At 45.5% G+C, this 18,066-nt stretch overlaps 2 protein-coding genes across 2 annotated transcripts in view; one reads left to right on the top strand and one right to left on the bottom strand.

Moving 5' to 3' along the window:
* The first annotated feature begins 1,278 nt into the window (after nt 1-1,278).
* firrm (fignl1 interacting regulator of recombination and mitosis) lies at nt 1,279-12,240 on the top strand. Its single transcript, XM_084473413.1, has 25 exons — nt 1,279-1,406; nt 1,570-1,713; nt 1,995-2,034; nt 2,137-2,222; nt 2,383-2,487; nt 2,582-2,722; nt 3,377-3,539; nt 3,775-3,859; nt 3,951-4,089; nt 4,506-4,595; nt 4,737-4,801; nt 4,968-5,116; nt 5,472-5,601; nt 5,904-6,090; nt 6,376-6,458; nt 6,636-6,687; nt 7,206-7,295; nt 8,059-8,244; nt 8,707-8,829; nt 8,960-9,055; nt 10,220-10,333; nt 10,893-10,997; nt 11,101-11,181; nt 11,260-11,406; nt 11,826-12,240. The coding sequence occupies exons 2-25, from the start codon at nt 1,600-1,602 to the stop codon at nt 12,015-12,017; spliced, it is 2,763 nt and encodes a 920-aa protein (XP_084329539.1). The 5' UTR covers nt 1,279-1,406; nt 1,570-1,599; the 3' UTR covers nt 12,018-12,240.
* Nucleotides 12,241-12,456: 216 nt separating this feature from the next.
* Nucleotides 12,457-18,066, bottom strand: part of scyl3 (SCY1-like, kinase-like 3) — a 6,638-nt gene continuing 1,028 nt past the window's right edge. Inside the window, exons 3-14 of the mRNA XM_084473365.1 lie at nt 17,871-18,056; nt 16,780-16,893; nt 16,467-16,523; nt 16,266-16,368; nt 16,018-16,129; nt 15,842-15,919; nt 15,561-15,700; nt 15,011-15,201; nt 14,703-14,874; nt 14,292-14,462; nt 13,392-14,200; nt 12,457-13,147 (exon numbers count right to left, since the gene is read on the bottom strand). Of these exons, the coding sequence (XP_084329491.1) occupies nt 13,085-13,147; nt 13,392-14,200; nt 14,292-14,462; nt 14,703-14,874; nt 15,011-15,201; nt 15,561-15,700; nt 15,842-15,919; nt 16,018-16,129; nt 16,266-16,368; nt 16,467-16,523; nt 16,780-16,893; nt 17,871-18,056 (2,196 nt within the window). The 3' untranslated portion in view covers nt 12,457-13,084. The remainder of the gene's footprint in view (nt 13,148-13,391; nt 14,201-14,291; nt 14,463-14,702; nt 14,875-15,010; nt 15,202-15,560; nt 15,701-15,841; nt 15,920-16,017; nt 16,130-16,265; nt 16,369-16,466; nt 16,524-16,779; nt 16,894-17,870; nt 18,057-18,066) is intronic.

Genomic DNA, 18,066 nt, shown 5'->3' with positions numbered 1-18,066 from the left:
GAAGTCGCCGGGACGAGAGCCAATGGGATTTCCAGAATTCTAAATAAATGTCCCAGACGTTCTGTAAAGATTTGAATAAACATTCTCAGAGCAGTTTCTTTCCATTTTTATGACATAATATAGGCTTTACCCTTTATAAGCCTCAGAGAACCAACCATGTTAAACCCAAAGAATGATAAGTGATTATCCAATTAATAATTAAAGAATGTGTTAATTAAAGAAATGGTGTTAATTAAAGAAAATGTAAGAAATTCGACAACTGCAACTCGCTCCTGGCTGGACGGTCTCTGCGATTAAACCTTTGCAGCGTATCCAGAACGCGGCAGCGCGTCTCGTGTTCAACCTACCTAAATTCTCCCATGTGACTCCCCTCTTCCGCCACCTCCACTGGCTCCCTGTAGTAGCCCGCATCAGATTCAAGATGATGGTACTGGCATACAAGGCGGTCGATGGAACTGCCCCTGCCTACCTCCAAGCCTTGGTCAAACCACACACACACACCCCAGCTCGATCCCTCCGCTCAACTACCTGAGCTTGACGTCTGGTACCGCCATCGCTAAGAGCAAGCAAAGGTCGATCAGCAAAATCACAACTATTCTCTATTTTGGGACCACAGTGGTGGAACGAGCTCCCTGCCAATGTCAGGACCGCAGTCACTCACCAGCTTCCTCAAAAGACTCAAAACTCACCTGTTCAGAGTTCACCTATTCAGTCCCTTTATTTGTCTGTTGTACTGTTGTCTGTTGTACGTCCTGTCACTTAATGAATGCACTTAATGCACGTTATATTCATTCGTTGTACTTAATTGTGTAGCATGTACTTAATTGTGCAGCATATGCATCTTGTGTAATTGTGTAGCATCTGCAGTAGCTAGCTATCACTGCTGTATACTGGGAATGGGTTGGCCTGGCGATTGTTAGTACTTGCACTTGGTTCTATGAACATCTTTACTGTACCGACAGCGATATATTGTTTCACTTCTTATGACAATATGTAGGCCTACTTACTGTAAGTCGCTTTGGATAAAAGCGTCTGCTAAATGCCCTACATGTAAATGTAAAGCTTTCTAATAAATAAATAATCAAACTTATGTTTTGTTTAGAATTATTTTGGTTTTTGAGCATTCCAATCAAATAATGTACATGTTTCATGATAATAACTTTCTGTAGTAGCTTTAATAGTTGTAGCCAATCAGACGACCCTGTTGCCAAACGTCACTTCCGCAAGAAACAGCGCGCCTTACGACCGCTGGAATATGCGACTAGTTGACGTAGTACATATAATGTTTACATTGTTTTATGTCCTTTACATACCATATACAGTGGTAACGACAAAACACAGTTAGCGAATAATTTATACTACGGAATATAGGATATTCGGCTTTGATGGAAAGTAATAGTTAAATGGTAAGTCACTTTTATTGTATGACGCGGTTTAGATGAATAACGTTATCAATAACGTTAGTATATGCCAAAACGTACTAGCGAAATAACGATTAACACCATCTAGCAAACTATTAAAATCTGTCATATTCGGCATTGGTTCCGTTAATGTTCATTTTTTGTGCAGCTCATCTGACCAGCAGCCCTGCCTCTCAACATGTCGCAGACTACTCTTCTGGAAGAGGTGGTACACTGGAGTCAGGACACATGTCGCAAAGAGCTCAGATCCGTCCTGCCTAAACTTACCATATCCTCCCATGTTGAGTACACTGTGACAACACGTTTGACTGTTGAGTCTGAGAGCGTATTTTAATTATGTGGTCCAACGTATGACAATTATCGCAGTTGAACCCAAGCATAGACTTTTAACTTTTAACTCTAATTTCATGTTTTCCTTTGTGGAGCTGGAAACCCTGAATGTGTACTTTCCCACATGCAATAGTTCTGCAAGTCTCAATAATGCTCTTAATGTAACACTGTACATGAGTTGTGAATCAATACAAACATGTCAAAAAGATTTGAACCATTTAGGTCTTCCTTGACCATTTGTACTCTCTACATGAAAAGTCTGAGAGCTGGGATGAGCATATTCGTAAGTGCATTCATTTTATCCGTAAGCAGCTTGTTCGTCGCCAGCAGAGTGATTGTATTTACATTTGTCTCCGAGGATTAATACCAATGCCTTTCCGTTCAGGTATCCTTAAAGTCATCACAGAGATGTTCCTCCCTCACATTGGTTTGAAGGAAATGGAGGCGTGCTTCTCCAAAGTCTTGCCTAAGGTGAATATCATCTGATTACATCAGTGTTGTGTGTCCACAGTTTGTCTAACCACTTGACTGAAGTTTTTCTGTTTACAAGGGATTGCAGGGGGATGCCTTTTAACATGTACATGAACTGGCAATTTCAAATGTTTCCCACGCATGTTGTCTTTGTTTTTAGGCTGTCACCATGTTTGACAATTTGATGAAGGAGATCTCAAACCAAGTTGGAGGACTGTCCAGTCAAAACACAGAGTTGCGTACCCTACTGAGAAAACTCCTGGAGGTGCCCTATAGCAGTATAAGTTTCACTATTGATCAAAAAATAAATAGGCCAATATCAATAAAAAAATGAAAGACATTTCTCTTTTAATTGCCAGGCAACGGTGCAGATCATCGAAGCAATGTCTGCCTGTGTTCGTCGTGTCTGCTTGTTTGAGGAAGCACTAGAACTGGACGCCATCCGCTCTCTACCATCATGTATCCTCAAAGTGCTGAAGCAAACCTTCCAACACTGTAAGGTAATACGAACAAGATGTATGCGTCAACCTCCCTTCATACATTCCACCACTGAGGTTAAACAAGGCTGGTTAAATGAGGCACATATTTTGTAGGGGTGGGAATCTCTTGGCACCTCACGATTCAATTAAATTCCAATTCAGAGGTCAACGATTCGATTATAAAACGCTTATCGATGCATCTCGATTCAACAAACTTTTTTATGTACTTTCCATGCAGGATTTTCAAAAATATACATATGACTTTGCTACTCAGAGTTTACTAATCACTTCCTACTTGTGTGATGATCATTAAAGACAATCAACAGATGAATTACCTTATCTAATATTTTATATTAGATAAAGTCGGTTCTCTGCGCAGAGAACCTGCAGGCAGAAAGGAGTTTTCTGTAGCGCTCTGCAGCAGGCGAACAAATTTAATTCTCTCTCTAGAGATGGAATCGTTCTAGAGAGAATTGCAGTGCATCGAAGAATCTATTATTTTTCCCACCCCTAATATTTTGTGCATGATTGAATGTTGAACTGCATCATTAATCCATTCCATCTATTTATAACCTGGTCAATCATCATTTAGCCTCCAGCTCTTGTTGGCTGAATTCAAGCAGTTATTATGAAGGAGGTCTGACTGATTGACACCATTGATTGACTGGTTCCCAGGAGAGTGAGGAGGTGTACTGTGGCCGCCTGTCCCTGGTGGCAGACCTGTTGCAGGGGCTCTTCAAGGAGGCCTACTCCCTGCAGAAGGGCCTCATGGAGCTGCTGGATCGCATCTCTCTGGACACTCAGGCTACGGAGGAGGACGTTACTGACATTGTCGCAGGTGTGTGTGTGTGTGTGTGTGTGTGTGTGTGTGTGTGTGTGTGTGTGTGTGTGTGTGTGTGTGTGTGTGTGTGTGTGTGTGTGTGTGTGTGTGTGTGTGTGTGTACATGCATTTAATCAGAGGCTGGCGACCTGTAGAGCGTGGCTAGGACAACCTGACCCTCTCGGCCAATGGAGGGTCGTGTGTGTGTTGGGTTACTTCTCCGAAGGTATTTACCATCGCTTTTTAATTCCAGTCATTCACAGCCTGCTGGATCTCTGCTATGTGATCTCGGACCTGGACATGGCGCTGCACGCCAACACATGGAAATTCATAGTCAAGTAAGCACCACCGCGTCCCCATCACCCCTCGCTTCAGTTATACATGACGAGCAATGGCTGTAATCAAACGAGTGCCATCCCTGTGGTCTAGACAGAGTGTGAAGCACCAATCGTACGTGGAGGAGCATCTTCGCCACGGGGACATCAGCAGCTGTCTGTGTGACAACCTGCTGGCGTCCTTCCGTACCTGTCTGGAGCTGGGTGACCAGATCATACACACCGGACCGCAGGTAGAGAGGACCAGTCGCTGGCTTCTGTTCCACTTTGGTCACGCCCACAGGAACATTGCTTGTGTCCCTGTTATTTGGGATGCCTGCTTCAACTAGCATGTATTGTTGCCCAGAAGTGTATGGTCTTTAGCAAAATGTCTATAATTTGAATAAGAGCATTTTTAACATTATAGACTGCACCTTGCACCAGTGTGATATATTTTCATCTCAGGGTATTTATTGCGTCCCTCGCTAGAAGATGAAGTCTTCCAGAGTTCCTGTGCTATCTACATTTTTTCCACGTTTGCTCTGTGCTTGCTATGCACATTTGTTTTTCTGGAGTACAATGATTGTGGTGAGAGGCGTTGAACCTGAGGTCAGGCGTCAGGTGAAGTTAAGGACACGCATTGACACCATTGTTTATTATGTAATCTCAGGAGATGACCCAATGTGCGGAATACAAGCTGTTTCAGAAAAACATGAAGATGTGCAGATTCTTTGCCAACACTTTGGTCCATTACATAAAGGTGACAAATGTTTGGCCTTTGGCACAGACTTTCTTTCAACTTCCGTATATTTTCTAAATTTTTCTTTATTTTTTGCATGTTTTGTATTGAAAAACAATGATGCCATTACAAGTTACAACTTTTCACTCTTACCTCTTACAGGAATTCAGCTCTTTCCTGTCCAAGTATTGCAGCCGCTTTCATCAACTCTACCTCCATATTACCAGGTAGGTGAATGTATTGAACAAAATATTAGTGTATATTACAAATTAGATGAGATCTAATATCATTCGATCACACTATAAGGAAGGGGGATTTGGCTTGTATATATATACAGCAATACTGGACACCATACAGACAACCTCTGAGCTCCGGCGGGGTTGTTCCCCTCAGTATGTTCCCTCCCAGCCTGTGCGCCCCAAGCCTGCGTCCACCACTGTCTGAGGAGCTAAGTGCGGCAGTGCTGCTACCCATGGAGGCCCTACTGATCCAGCTGTTGCCCCTGCGGCCCTTTGTGGAGGCCGTTCTCGGGAAGGACCAGCGTGAGTTTGATCGCTCGGTGGCCTCGTATCCCCTCCGGTGTTGTTTTTGGCATCAGTCCGGTTATTGCTGATTGCCGGTCCCTTTTCCACTTGTTGTTGTGAAAGGAATGCAGTGAGATAGCAGTTGGTTAGTCTAGGGTGAGCTTTGTTTGAAAATGTTTTTGGAACCTAAAGTGCAGTTACAAACCATCATTCTGCAGTTACCTGTATACTGTTCAAAAGCATTTTCAAAAAAAACGAGTTTGTGCTAATATATACAGTGTGCCTTTGCAATCCTGCGAGAATACCTAGATTATGAAACTGCAATGGGTTTTTGTTGAACCTTTAGTGTAACCCTAACCCTGTTTTTGCACAGAGCTGAGTGCTGAACGGCAGCTCCCTCAGTGCCTGCTGCTGGTCAGCGTCCTGGGTCACCTGGCCCCCCAGCCAGAGGGGACCCTGCAGCTCTGGCACCAGGGCAGCCTCTTCCCCGAGGAGACCCCCAGGTAGCCCGGTCCTGCCATCAAAGTCTCACTTTCAATGTATAATATAGCGAACATTGACAGCCTCGTCAAGGGAATATCAAAAGCTTGACATATTTACAGGCATTTTCTTTATTAGAAATCAGACTTTTGAAGTTTGTGTTTGAAGTTTGTCAAAATCTTGGATGTCGTTTGTAGCACTGCTCAGCTACTTTGCATGCTGTGGCATCTCACACCATTGATTATAACTTTGGGTCATACACCCTCTTGATCAATACATTCCCTTTGGCGCTTTATCATGATACAAAGCATGTTGTTTACTGCAGGTTCCCCATCTATCAGGCCATCATGAACGGGTTCCGGCTGTGCTGCACCGAGCGAATGGCGCCGGTGCTGTTGCCAGGGGTGATGATGAAGGGTCAGGCCCAGGGCAGAGTCAGCCTGCATCACCACGTGTGTGTGCATCTGTGTGCCAGCGTCGCCTCACTCCCGCCAACATACCTCCCAGTGTTGGTATGGAAACCACCTCACTCCCATGAAGCTAAGGAAATAAATGAGGCCTGGGCTGCTTTAGTTAAGATTGCTGGATAAAGTTTAGTGCGCACGAGGGCTATGAGGTTACCAGAATATAAGCTGGATTTGTGCTTTATCTCGCTGTTTTGTTAACTTTCTGTGGGAGTTTCCAACAGGATTTCCTACTATTCACAATGTTAGTAGCTTTTACTTTCATTTTATTTGATTGCTGGTTGACTATTCACCATTTTCCATTGGTGTGTTTTTCCCCTCCTGTCCTCCCAGGAGCGTTGTTTAGTGGAAGCCGTCTTGCAGTCTGATTGGCAGACAGCCCTGCTCGCTGCAGACGTCTGGTGTTTCACAGCACGGTGATTCCCAACAGGGTTTTCTACTTGGCAAACTACGGACGATTCTCACTTTGGGGCTTTTTAATAGATGACCATGAACATATGTTATTATCATTTAGAAAAATGTGAATGTATCTGTAAACAAGGTAAAACAACGTAGAAAAAATCCACTGCTAATGGAGTTCTCTCTGTGCTCAGGTACGGAACTGCAGAACTGTGTCTGCAACACGCCCTGCTTATAGCTCACCTGGTGGGTAGAGGTCTGCAGTGGATTATATCAGCATGTTGTAAAAAGTGTACCTTTTTTAGACATGCACATATATATATATATATAAATGTTTGAAATGGAATTTGGCATAGAGAATTACCTGTTGCTTTAAGCTGACATAAAAAAGTACAAATTAATTAGGACATGGAGTGTATTACAATTCTCCCTGTCTAGTATCTCAATTGAAGGTGTCTTGCTATCCCCTCGGAACAACCTAAGAACCTCCAAACCTAAACTCTGCCCTCTGCGTAACACAAACAGGCTGAGGGCTTGTGTTCTGTGTGGCTCTCCAGCCGAGGTGACAATTGGTGTCTCTGGGCCCGGGGCAGGGCGACACCTGTCCCTTAACCGCGGCCCATTGTGCAACGCTGCAGCACAATAAGCCTGAAAGTCACACTTTTACACCTCCCTCGCCTCCTCTCCTTTTTATGGATGGTTTTCCTCTACTCCTGGGCCAACACACTGCCTCGGCCTCCCTCACCTCTGCTGCCCTCCCCCAGGTGAAGGTGTGTGCCAGCGGGGTGTACCAGTCGTCCCACCTGGGCCTGCTGTTCAGACGCATGGTCTTCCTCATGACCCCCCACCACCAGGTCAGAACAAAAACACTCTAGTACAAACCTTTCACATCCTCTAGCGCCCCAATCCAACTGCGGCCAGGTTAAAAAGTCGTGGTTAATTGTTATTGTGCGGTATAACATTCTGTACAGTTTACAGAGGTAAAAAATATGTAGACTCAAAGCAGATCGGACTAGTTACGACACACTTAACATGTCCTAAAAAGGCCTAATAAAAGATGGTAAGGCTTGGAAACAAACATGTAAATATGAATAAGTCTAAATGAAACTGAGAACAAATACTTGTGTTAAACATCCATAGGAAAGATGCCTTGATCACTGTATACGCAGGAATCTGTTACCTGCTTCGTCTTTATCACTGGGGTGAAACCATTGAGTAACCCAACGTAACTTCAGTTTTCAATATGATAGTTCTAGATTTTCGATAAAACGATTAATTTTCTTTGTATACATGATCACACCACCAACAATGATCTGTTCATAAATACGCCAGAGTCAAATTCTCAGTCACAATGAAGATACATTTCAAGCAAAACCACCCTGTTTATTACAAAGAAGACGGGTCTTGCGGTGAAAAATCCATTCCCTCTGACATTCCCTCTCCTCAGAGACTTTACCCTCGCCGCGTCTGATTCCCACCCTGTGGCACGTGCTGTTAACAACTCCCCTCCGGCCCCCGGGAACACTTACACCGGGTGACATATGGAGTTTGCGTGCCCGCGCCACGGGTCTGATGGCGCGCGCGCGCTTTACCTCTTGCTCCCTCACCGTCATACAGATGGAGCTGGTGGCGCGCTTCCCGCCGTCCCGCGCGGAGAACCTCCCCGTGTGGCGGCATGTCCTCCTCAGGGCCCTGTCCCCGGACGCCCGCCTCAGGCTCCGGGCGGACGTCACCGCCCTGACCCAGCAAGCCCTGGATCACTGGCGGGACGGAGGCTACCGGCTGGGGCAAGTGGAGAAAGTGGTGAGGATAGTCGATGGCCATTATTTTAAAGGTGACATATTATACCACCAGGTGGTGTGAGTGTGATTAGCCGTTACAAGCCGTTTTGGTAATCTGCCGGACGGATAGACGAGCAACGTTTGTTACAGTCGTCTGGGTAGGCTGATCTAGGTGGACACGCCCAGTTGTGATGTCAGAAGAGGCAGCTTTTCAAAACGGCTTGTAACGGCTAATCACACTCACACCCGGTGGTATAATGTCACCTTTAATAATAAGAGTGGGGGGGGGGGGGGGGGTTAAAAGGGGTCAGATTCAATACACAGGCTGCAAAAAAAAACAAGTCACAAAATCACGAGGGAATAGATGACCCTTTCTTGTCCGAGTCCCTTTTTTAAGATCCTCCGTACTGTAATGGGACTTTAGATGGACTTCAATATGCAGGAGCTCCATGTTAACAGAGTGCCCCCCCCCCGCCCCCCCCAGAACACCGCTTTGAGGGCCCTCCGAGTGGTGGTCCGCGGGGAGCCGTCCGCGGAGGGAGAGGGCGTGTCGGCAGCCGCGAGGGGGATAGTCACGCACCTGTGGTCCCACATGTGTCCTGCGCAGGTAAGACGCTTGCACGCGTGTCGGGTCACTTGTTTTGTACTACCTGCGTTACAAAACAAGTGCAAGTGTCTATGGGTGTGTTCATGCACACACAAAAGACCCATGGATGGACCCGTGTGCTTTCCATTAGGTCCAGACCCATCCTGTTCTCCAGTGTACCCTGCGATGGCTGCTGCTGATATCAGCCAGCCTGGTGAAGACCATCGATCACAACGCCATCCATCAGGTCTCTCTCTTTTCACCATTCGCTAAATGACTAAATAGTGGACTAATCTAAGCAGTCTTAAAATGTTACAATAGTATGGGGTCAGTTCAGTCGCATTAATAATGAATGCACAGAGAACGATTCACAAATGTATTTTGTGATTTATATATAAATGACTCTTCTCACAAATACATTTCAATACACACAAATGGATATCGGTATGTAAAAATGGTGGTCTGTATTTATATGTGGATTTTTGGGACTCTCCTGACGTGGCTGGATTCACGAATGCATTTTTTTCAACAAGGAACTCTCTGTAGCCAATCAGATGCCTCCCTCGTTTTCAGCCAATCACATGACTGCAGTCCCGACCTCTGAAGAATAAGTCCCGCCTTCGAGCCTCTCGGTTCCCTCGGTCAAATGTCTGTGGGAAATAACAAACTCTAAGATAACAAACTCTGTAGGTGGTGAAGAAGTAAAAGCTGCATCACGTTTTGAACTACACACTTTTTCCATCTAGTTTCAACCGGGTTTTTGGATTGTCTGTGCCGTTAAAGTAGCATTAATAATCGTTTACTACTTTAACGGCACCGACAATCCAAAAACTGTGGGACTGCAGTCATGGGATTGGCTGAAAACAAGGGAGGCATCTGATTGGCTAGCGAGAGTTCCTTGTTCCTTGCATTTGTGAATCCAGCCACGTCAGGAGAGTCTCAGAAATCCACATATAAATACAGACCAGTTCACAAACAAATGCAAACAAGTTCACAAATGAAAAGTGTCTTGTATATTCAAGTTTAACAGTTTGTATATAAATGTAACAACATCCAAATACATTTTTGATGAAAATTGCAAAAAAAAATTAATTCATATATTTATGGATTTATATTACATTTATTTAAAACAAGACACATTTGTGTGTGGATCAGAAATGTGTTTGTGAAACTTATTTTTGTTCATGGATTTATTTTACATTTATACATGCCGATATCCATTTGTGTGTGCATTGAAATGTATTTGTGAGAAGTCATTTATATATAAATCACAAAATACATTTGTGAATCGTTCTGTGTATCATTATTAATGAGACTGAACTGACCCCATACAATAGGAGACTGTAGGTGTGTAATATATAGGAGACATCCTGGAGGAATCCTTGCGTGTTGACACGCTGGTGTATCTCAGGCTCTGCAGTGTGTGGCGTCGCTGGTCTCTCAGAAGTGTCCGGACCAGGTGGTGCTGGCTGCCCTAGAGTTCCTGGCCTCCCTTGGCAACGTGTTTTTCTCCCATGACGCCCAGGTACAGGGGACTGAAAGCATTTGCCCTTTTGTCATTGTCCTACACTTGATCATCATGCTGCTGTGAAATATATCGCAAAACGGCAATGATTTATATCTCTGATCACTGATGGTTATAAGATAATTGATTGGTACTGGCGTGAACTGTAATGGTGTGTGTGTAAGGGAATTATGATTGACTTTGGTTCAAGGTTGAAAATGATCAAAATTGTTTGTGTTTAAAGGGTAAGTAAACCCTGTTTACAAATGTGATCTAATCAGTCATCACTGTTGTAAAGGTTTAGAAAAAACTGACATTCATTCCCACTCACTTGGGCAGAGTTTAGCCAATATAAAACTACTACTCTACTCTGGAAAGAAGCAACTTTTCCTTCTTTACAAACTATATGTTTTTGTGAAAAGTAACCGAGAAATGTTCACCAACACTTTGAGACCCTATGGGAACTATTTAACCAGCTTAAAGTTCTTTCTATGGTTTACTTACCCTTTAATTATGTATGCGTCACTCGACAAAGACATTTCTCCTGTTGACCTCCTCCCTGTGGTTCTTTGGCCCACAGAGCCAGATTGTGGCCCGGCTGGGCAGCCTGTTCGGATCCCTGCTGGCTGAGAGGTCCTGGTTGTTACACCAGCACGCCCTGGAGGCCTTTGCTCAATTTGCAGAGGTGAGGGGAACTAAATCAGCCGATGTGATTGGATAAATAAACACAAATAAAGCGTACACGTTTGTTGACACATGTAAGCATGTGTGCATGTCTTTTTTCCTAGATCACAAATCACGAGGAAGTGATCTCCCACAGCTTGTCTCTGGAAGCGACCAAGGCCAAAGTGGTGAATTATCTCAGCAAGGTTAGTGACTTTCAATGGTAATAGAGGGAACAATAGAAGGGCATCGCCTGGGAGACTTAACTTCTGCTCTTTCGTCAGACCGTTAATTCCCAGGAAGCCGGGGAGAGACGGCTGGACAGGCTCAAGATGGAGTCACCCTTAATTGAGCAAAACAATAGGAGGCTGGAGACGGAAATAGACGGCGCTGCGAGTGGGTCAACAGCGAGTGCTCCTGCTGACTCAGAGGTGAGGGTTAACTTGTTATTCAGGGAGCGTATCCTCCTCCTCATCCGCCATGCTTTACATTTACGGCCAGCGGCTAGCTTCCTGCCTGGCCGCCTTGTACGGCCGTCACATGCCATTGGTCAACAAGCAACGCAACAGCAGTGGGCTCTGCTGACGCAAATAATTATTTTAGTCCCACATAATCTTGCTCACCCTGAAAATCGTACATATGACCTTTAAGTCACCTTCCCAGCAAGCTTTCCCCTGCATCATTCCTGTAAGGCTGTAATAAGCCCATTGATGCCCATTGACAGGTTAAGTGTTTGTTTAAAGGAATGATGAATAACTAATACCCATTGACTGCCACACACTTTATCTGTCTGCCTGATGTTAGCTGGAGAGGTGGCTTGTTCCTCACACAGGGTTGTCCTCTCTCTCAGCCCTGTCCTAAGAGAGCTCGACAGGAGACCAGCAGAGAGGAGGAGTACAGCCGCTATGTCCAGACAGCCGAGAGCGCTCTGAAGGCCCTGCAGGCTCTGGGCAGCCAGGACACCACTGCCCCACCGCAGTGGCTTGGGGCCAGACTACGAGAGCTGCAGACTTTGTTAGCCCAGATCAACCCAGGGCCATGATCACCCCCCCCTCCTCCATATCAAATGACACATATAAGGCAAGTAAAGAGTTGTTATATGGATCCATGGTGATCCCCTACTACCTCTGGGTATTTGCTCAAGAACTTGAATTTCATGTTACAGGATATTACCTATTGCTTTTAATTTTTTTCTTGAGTTAGTCTTGAATGACATCTTGTGAATTGTTAAACATTTTAATTTATTGATTTGGTTGTTAACTTTAATAAACGTCTTCCCACCATCTATTTTAAAAGACTTGTTTTCACAGCTCAAATTTGATCTCTCCAGTGGGCGCTCAATGAATATATTATGTAATATAAAAACTGGTTTTGAAGAAACACATTTTATTCAGTTAAAACCAAACTTTGTTAAATGCATCCATTGATTTAGATTGCGATAACGGAAATTTAAGACTTTAGACACGTTACAGACGAGGCAATAACGTATCCTATACCATAAAGTTTATTTCTCCAGCAATCCGAAAGCTAATAAATTAAATCCATCTGTGTAATCAACATTCATAGTGCCATTTCACCAACCCTTCAATTAACCTTGGATAAGCCATGTCTTCTGAAGTTTATCCTAATCCCAAGTCATTTATGGCACAAAAGAAACCAGGCAGATGGAAAATAAAGACATTAAGCCCAGCTTGAAGTATTGATTCTTCATATATCCTATAGCTATAATCACAATTTGGCAAAAAAATAAAAAGTATGATCTTATACCCGTCCCAGTCTAGCTGGTTATACCCCACACCAAGACTCTCATTCCAGTACAAAAAGTTGTAGTACCCTGATGTTGACACTGGCATCAATACATACGGGTATGTACAGTATGTCGCAAAATGTAAGCATTCCAAACCACCAACCAACCAATCATTGATAGCACTGCATCACCATTTCAAACGATGACCAAACACCTTTCATATTCGGAGGAAAATGACTGTTCATAATTGACTTATTAGAGCAATGTATTGCATGAAGATGACGCAGACACACCCTGGACATTTGTAATTCCTGTGGTTCATCTTTCATAGTCTTTCATAATGTTATTCTGGATGAGCGTCACTACCAAACGTTCTCATCCTCCCAGTTGAGGTCATCTCCATCGCCCCAGCCCTCGGTCTCAGTCTGTGGGGAGAAAGATGTTCAGAAATGTGTTAGTAAGCAGTAAGTGTTCATAGTGCATTTCATTTGATGTTAAAACGCAGAAAACTAATTAAATTAATCGATTTAATTAAAAATCCAACCTTGATTCAGATATCACTGAATTTGAATGCATGACTTATTCACTCAGAATCGCTTCCCTTTAGTCCGTTCCCATCACACAAAGGCACACTTGACAACTTAACATCATGGTCCAGTCTACACTCACCTCTGTTGTCTCCGTCGCTGCGAACCGGCCAGTGATTGTGACGGATGTGTCGGGCTGCGTGGGCCCACCGTGGAGTCCAGCTGTAAACTGTCCACAGTCTGTAAAACCGCCGTCCACGGGCAGCACCAAAGTGGGAGAGGACATCACGATGTCCGGCACCATGTCCGCAAACAGGTCCAGCTCTGGATCTCTGTCCGGCCTCCTTCTCACCTCGATGGTGAACTCCTCCCCGAGCCCACCCACCGACGCCCCGTTTATCCTGGGTGCCGCGCCCTTGGTTCTGTATTTTGACAAAGTGTTTTGGGGCGATTTCTGGAAGTCCTTGTCCTCCTCACTCCAGCCGTTGTCCCACGATGAGGAGACCTTGCTCTGTGTGGAGGCCTGCAGGGATGAACTCAGTCTGAGGGCTTTGGCGGAGGCCAGCCCCAATCGGAGCGTTTCCACCGTTTGTTTTAAAGGAGCGGCAGAAGTCGGGCCCCCGGCAGGTGCGGGGCGGATGATCGGGTCTGGTGAGGGAGCCGTCGGGGAGACGTCCGACGTGGGTTCCCCATCCTCGATATCGTCCCAGGGCTCCCCTTCCACAAGGCAGGGTGTGAGAGGCAGCTTGGCTGCAGGATCTCTCTCAGAGGCCTGGATGTGAATCTGGACCGGCAGTGCTGTCTTCTCCCCCTCCTCTGAGTCACTCCAGTCAGGCCAGTCGTCACGCTGGCTAGCCATGGTCTCCTTCTGGTCTGGGCTGTAGGTCGGGGACTCCAGCTCACTGTTTTGGCGGAAGCCGTTCAGTGGGAGAGACATGTCTCTACTGATGGCTGAAAGACAAAATGTGATAATTACGTTACTGGAAACGTGTTGGAAGAATCCAACATTTGTGCCAATGTTAAACGGGCCAGGTCTGCTCACTTGATTGGGGTGGATTCGGGTAGCCGTGATGGGTTCCTTTACCATCATGTAGCCTGCCCAAGTCCTCCAGGACCAGCCCCCCAACGCTGGTCGTTTTGGGGAGCAGATTCAAGACCTTTGAAGGCTGTGCAATCTGGGGAAGGGACGCGCCAACTATATGGACAGGAGATGCTGGAAAAGAAAACAGACGTCATGTGATGGAACAGAGGAATGCTGTCCATGAAAAACCTGTCTAGGACATCTTTATCAAGGGTCTTTTCCCTCAACGCACAAACAGCTAACATTGAAAACAGCTAACATTGGCAAACGCTGTGTACAACAAATTCTTCTGCTCTTGGCAAGGGCTCAAGTGCATCCAAAACATCCTAAACCAGAAACCTCTTCCATTCGACTTGGCCTTGCATTGCTTACTTTCGGGAGAGACCTCCGTGGACTTGCTGAAGTTTGGCGTGGTGCGCTTGAACACCTTGGTCCGTTCTCCGCCCACCACCACCTGGGCGCCTAGCAACGGCACCAGCACCGCCAGGCTCTGCAGCGTCATGGCGACCAGATAATCGTTGGTGTCCCTCATTCCCACTAACACCTGCCGTCGGGGGGGGGATGAACAAACATACGTGGGGTAAACCATTGCGGTTGCGACAACTGCAGAGTGTTGAAAACCTGCAGAGTGTGTGAGATCTAGATTTTTTTTTATTATTATTTTTTCTCCAGCATCTCACCTGAGGTAGGATGTGGCTCTTGAGCTCGTCGTGAGAGAAGTGCTGGGCGTAGACGTGGATGTGGGCCAACAGCACGATGCGAACGTGCTCCTCTTTGACCTTGAAGAGCTTGAGGAGCTGGGGCACCACGTGGCGCCGATAGAGGGACACTGAGAGCAGGCACTCCTCGTCGCTCTCTCCGCTGCTGGGATCTACCGCCAGGGATAATGATAGAACGGTTGCCACGGGGTTACAACACGACGGTCAACCCATTTCCCATTTCCAGTTTTTCATAGGGGGTTGAACTGGGCTGTTTTGCCATAATAATCTGTATCGATGAGGCAGAAAAGCTTTTGTTGAATTTCTTGAACATCAATGAGGATTATGGGTGGGAAAGGTTGTCAAGATTTGATGGTGTTTTTTTATAGGTGACTAACCCTAACCCTAGGTGTTTGAACTGAGACATCAGCAGTATTGATTGGGGGGGGGGGGAGGAATGAGGTTATCCAACAAATTTCCGCATTTTTGAGCATTTTTGTTTTGAGCTCCTTTGTTGTCATGGACTACTTACCCGTCTTTGGCTTTAGGAGATGAGGCAGAAAGCTTTTGACTGCCATGGGTTCTGCGAACACCAGTCCGTTGAGGAGTTTGGGGACGAGTCGTGCAGCGATCAGCTCCTCTGGAAGGTTCTGGACCCGGTCCAACAGAAACCTTAACCACAAGCAATAAATCACAACCTCCTCCATGGATAACGTCTCCAGCACACCGTTAAAATGAGCTGACGTGGCCCAGGGAGCATCATCAACAGTGTGTGTGTGTTGGGATTGCTGCCCGTTTGTTGACTTCACTCACTTGAAAAATTCATTTTTCTCCTCTTCCGTCTTCAGAGTCAGGCTCTTCAGGAAATTCATCACCTCCAGAAAGTCATTTCTGGAGGTGTAAAAATAGTGCTTGGTTATTACAATCCTTTCCGTTGTTTTGTTCCATCGGCGGCTGGGCAGTGAGAGAGAAATTTGTACGAGACAAACCTGAAGAAGTCGTGAGTCAGCAGGGAGCGGAGGGCAGGCCGGGAGGAAGGGTCGGAGGTCAACAGGCTGGTCTGCAAGGTCGTCTTCAGGCTGTCCGACATCTCCTCCGACACTGAACATCAGCAGAATCCACCGTGGGAAAAAGAGCGAGGGACACTGGATTTATAATATCCTTTGGGCATGATTCCTTGTCTTCCACGAAAACAGGACAGTGATTAATGTAAAAGAACAAGCCGGCCAGTACTCACCATAACCGTTCAGAAGGGGAAGAAGTGCCTCCACCATCACGCCGAAGGAGAAACTGTCCCGAGAATGTGCATGTTTATCAGGCAGTGTTTTGAAGCCCTCGACCTGTAAAAACAAAGTGCTTTATATATCCTCGCTCTACTCAAGACAAGGGTGTGATGTCAAAGGACAAACGTTAATGCAGCATGTAGCCTTTTCCTCACCTGCTCCTCTGGGGGAATAGAACTGGCATCCCTCCCATTCTGGATGCTGCTGAGGAACTAACATGAAAACAAAATCAGATAATAAGTATTATTCATAAAGCTATTCAAGATATAAACAAGATAGCAAGTGATTTATATAGAAAGTATTCAAGGGTTTTACATGACACACTAAAAAAGTAACAGATCGCAGTGCTAACCCAATAGGAATAAGAAATCATAAACAATAAGCCAATATCCCAGCCAGGAAATCTATGGTATCATAATAAAAGGAGGGGCCACGATGGGGCCATTTTGGGTTCCTCCCTCCTCTTACCTCGGGGGTTGCCTCAGAGAACTTGCACACGGTCTCCATCCCTCCCAGTTTCCAATGGCCATCATCGCTCACGAACACGGACAACATGCACACGTTGTTGTGGCTTGATTTACCCTACAAAATCGAGACAAAAAAAAAGCAAATTCTTAAAATATACTCCTCGATGTGCAACAACGGGGGCAGGATAGGGTAGTTGCTAGGGCAGTGGTTCCCCACCTCTTGGCCTGGGACCCCATTTCAAGCACTGAAAGGGTTTGCAATTCTAACTTAAAACTCTGCTTCCACACAAATATTTTTACTGAAACAATAATCCATTCTCGGTAAGGTAGAGAATGGCGAGCGGAGAGTGGGCATTTGTTAGATCCCCCAGCATCATTTAAGTCTGGGAACATTTGGATTTCACACAGGCAAATGCGATGGCAAAATAGAGAGCCCTGTGTCCCAGCCCAGAAAGAGAACCCAGTTCCAGTTTCCAAGGGGCCAGTCCTCAACGTGGACTTTAATGACACCATGTGGTTAAATAAGAAGCTGCAACAGAAGACTAAACGTGACCAATGACCATACGTCCTTTCCAGGTTCGACTTTTAAGTTAGCTGAAAAGGCCCTAAAAATGTGATGTGGTTATTCATTCATTATTATAATAATAATAATAATAATAATAATAATAATAATAATAATAATAATAAGCAATAGTGTGTGCCCAAGGAGGATGGCTTAATGGTTAACAGCAAGGATATGATCCACCATTGTGTGACTAGGCTCATAACTAATTGTATAAACAGAATAATTGTCTACTCCTGATTGGGAGTAGCCTTCAATCCATCAATGTATTCGCTATTTTACAACAACACAAGTTCTCTGAAGATATTCTCAGTGCAGCCAATCACAGATGGGAATCAAAGACCATTTTTGTGTGCACAGACAGTGAATCAATTGGGTTACTGGAGAAAAATGTCAAATCGGCAGGTCATTGTAGAAAACAAACACTGACAGGTCAACAGGGCAGTAAACAGAGATCCCAGATGAATGGGAGACACCCTGCCACAACAAGCATCGCCACACATACCTAACTTCTCATAACTGAGCCTCACCCGTTCGTGGAGGAAGACGAGGGCCTGCAGGAGGTCATAGATGCCGGCACAGGTCTCCTCCGGGGACAGGCTGTCCAGCAGCAGCTCCAGGGGCCGCACCCGCTCCGTCACCAGGTGTATGGCGCCGTTCTGCACTGAGCAGGACAAGAAGCGCAGCAGACATGGGTGCCTCAGGGTCTTCAGGTGCTGATGGAGA

Source organism: Micromesistius poutassou (genome assembly GCF_964030765.1).
Source record: "Micromesistius poutassou genome assembly, chromosome: 9".
Lineage (NCBI taxonomy): Eukaryota > Metazoa > Chordata > Actinopteri > Gadiformes > Gadidae > Micromesistius > Micromesistius poutassou.
Note: the sequence above shows the minus strand (reverse complement) of the source record. Positions and strands in the feature narration are given on the sequence as shown.

Coding starts and splice junctions, on each gene's coding strand:
- firrm (XM_084473413.1), top strand. CDS start 1,600: ATGTCGCAGACTACTCTTCTGGAAGAGGTGGTACACTGGAGTCAGGAC. Junction 7,296..8,058: donor TCATGACCCCCCACCACCAG/GTCAGAACAAAA, acceptor ACCGTCATACAG/ATGGAGCTGGTGGCGCGCTT. Junction 11,407..11,825: donor GTGCTCCTGCTGACTCAGAG/GTGAGGGTTAAC, acceptor CCTCTCTCTCAG/CCCTGTCCTAAGAGAGCTCG.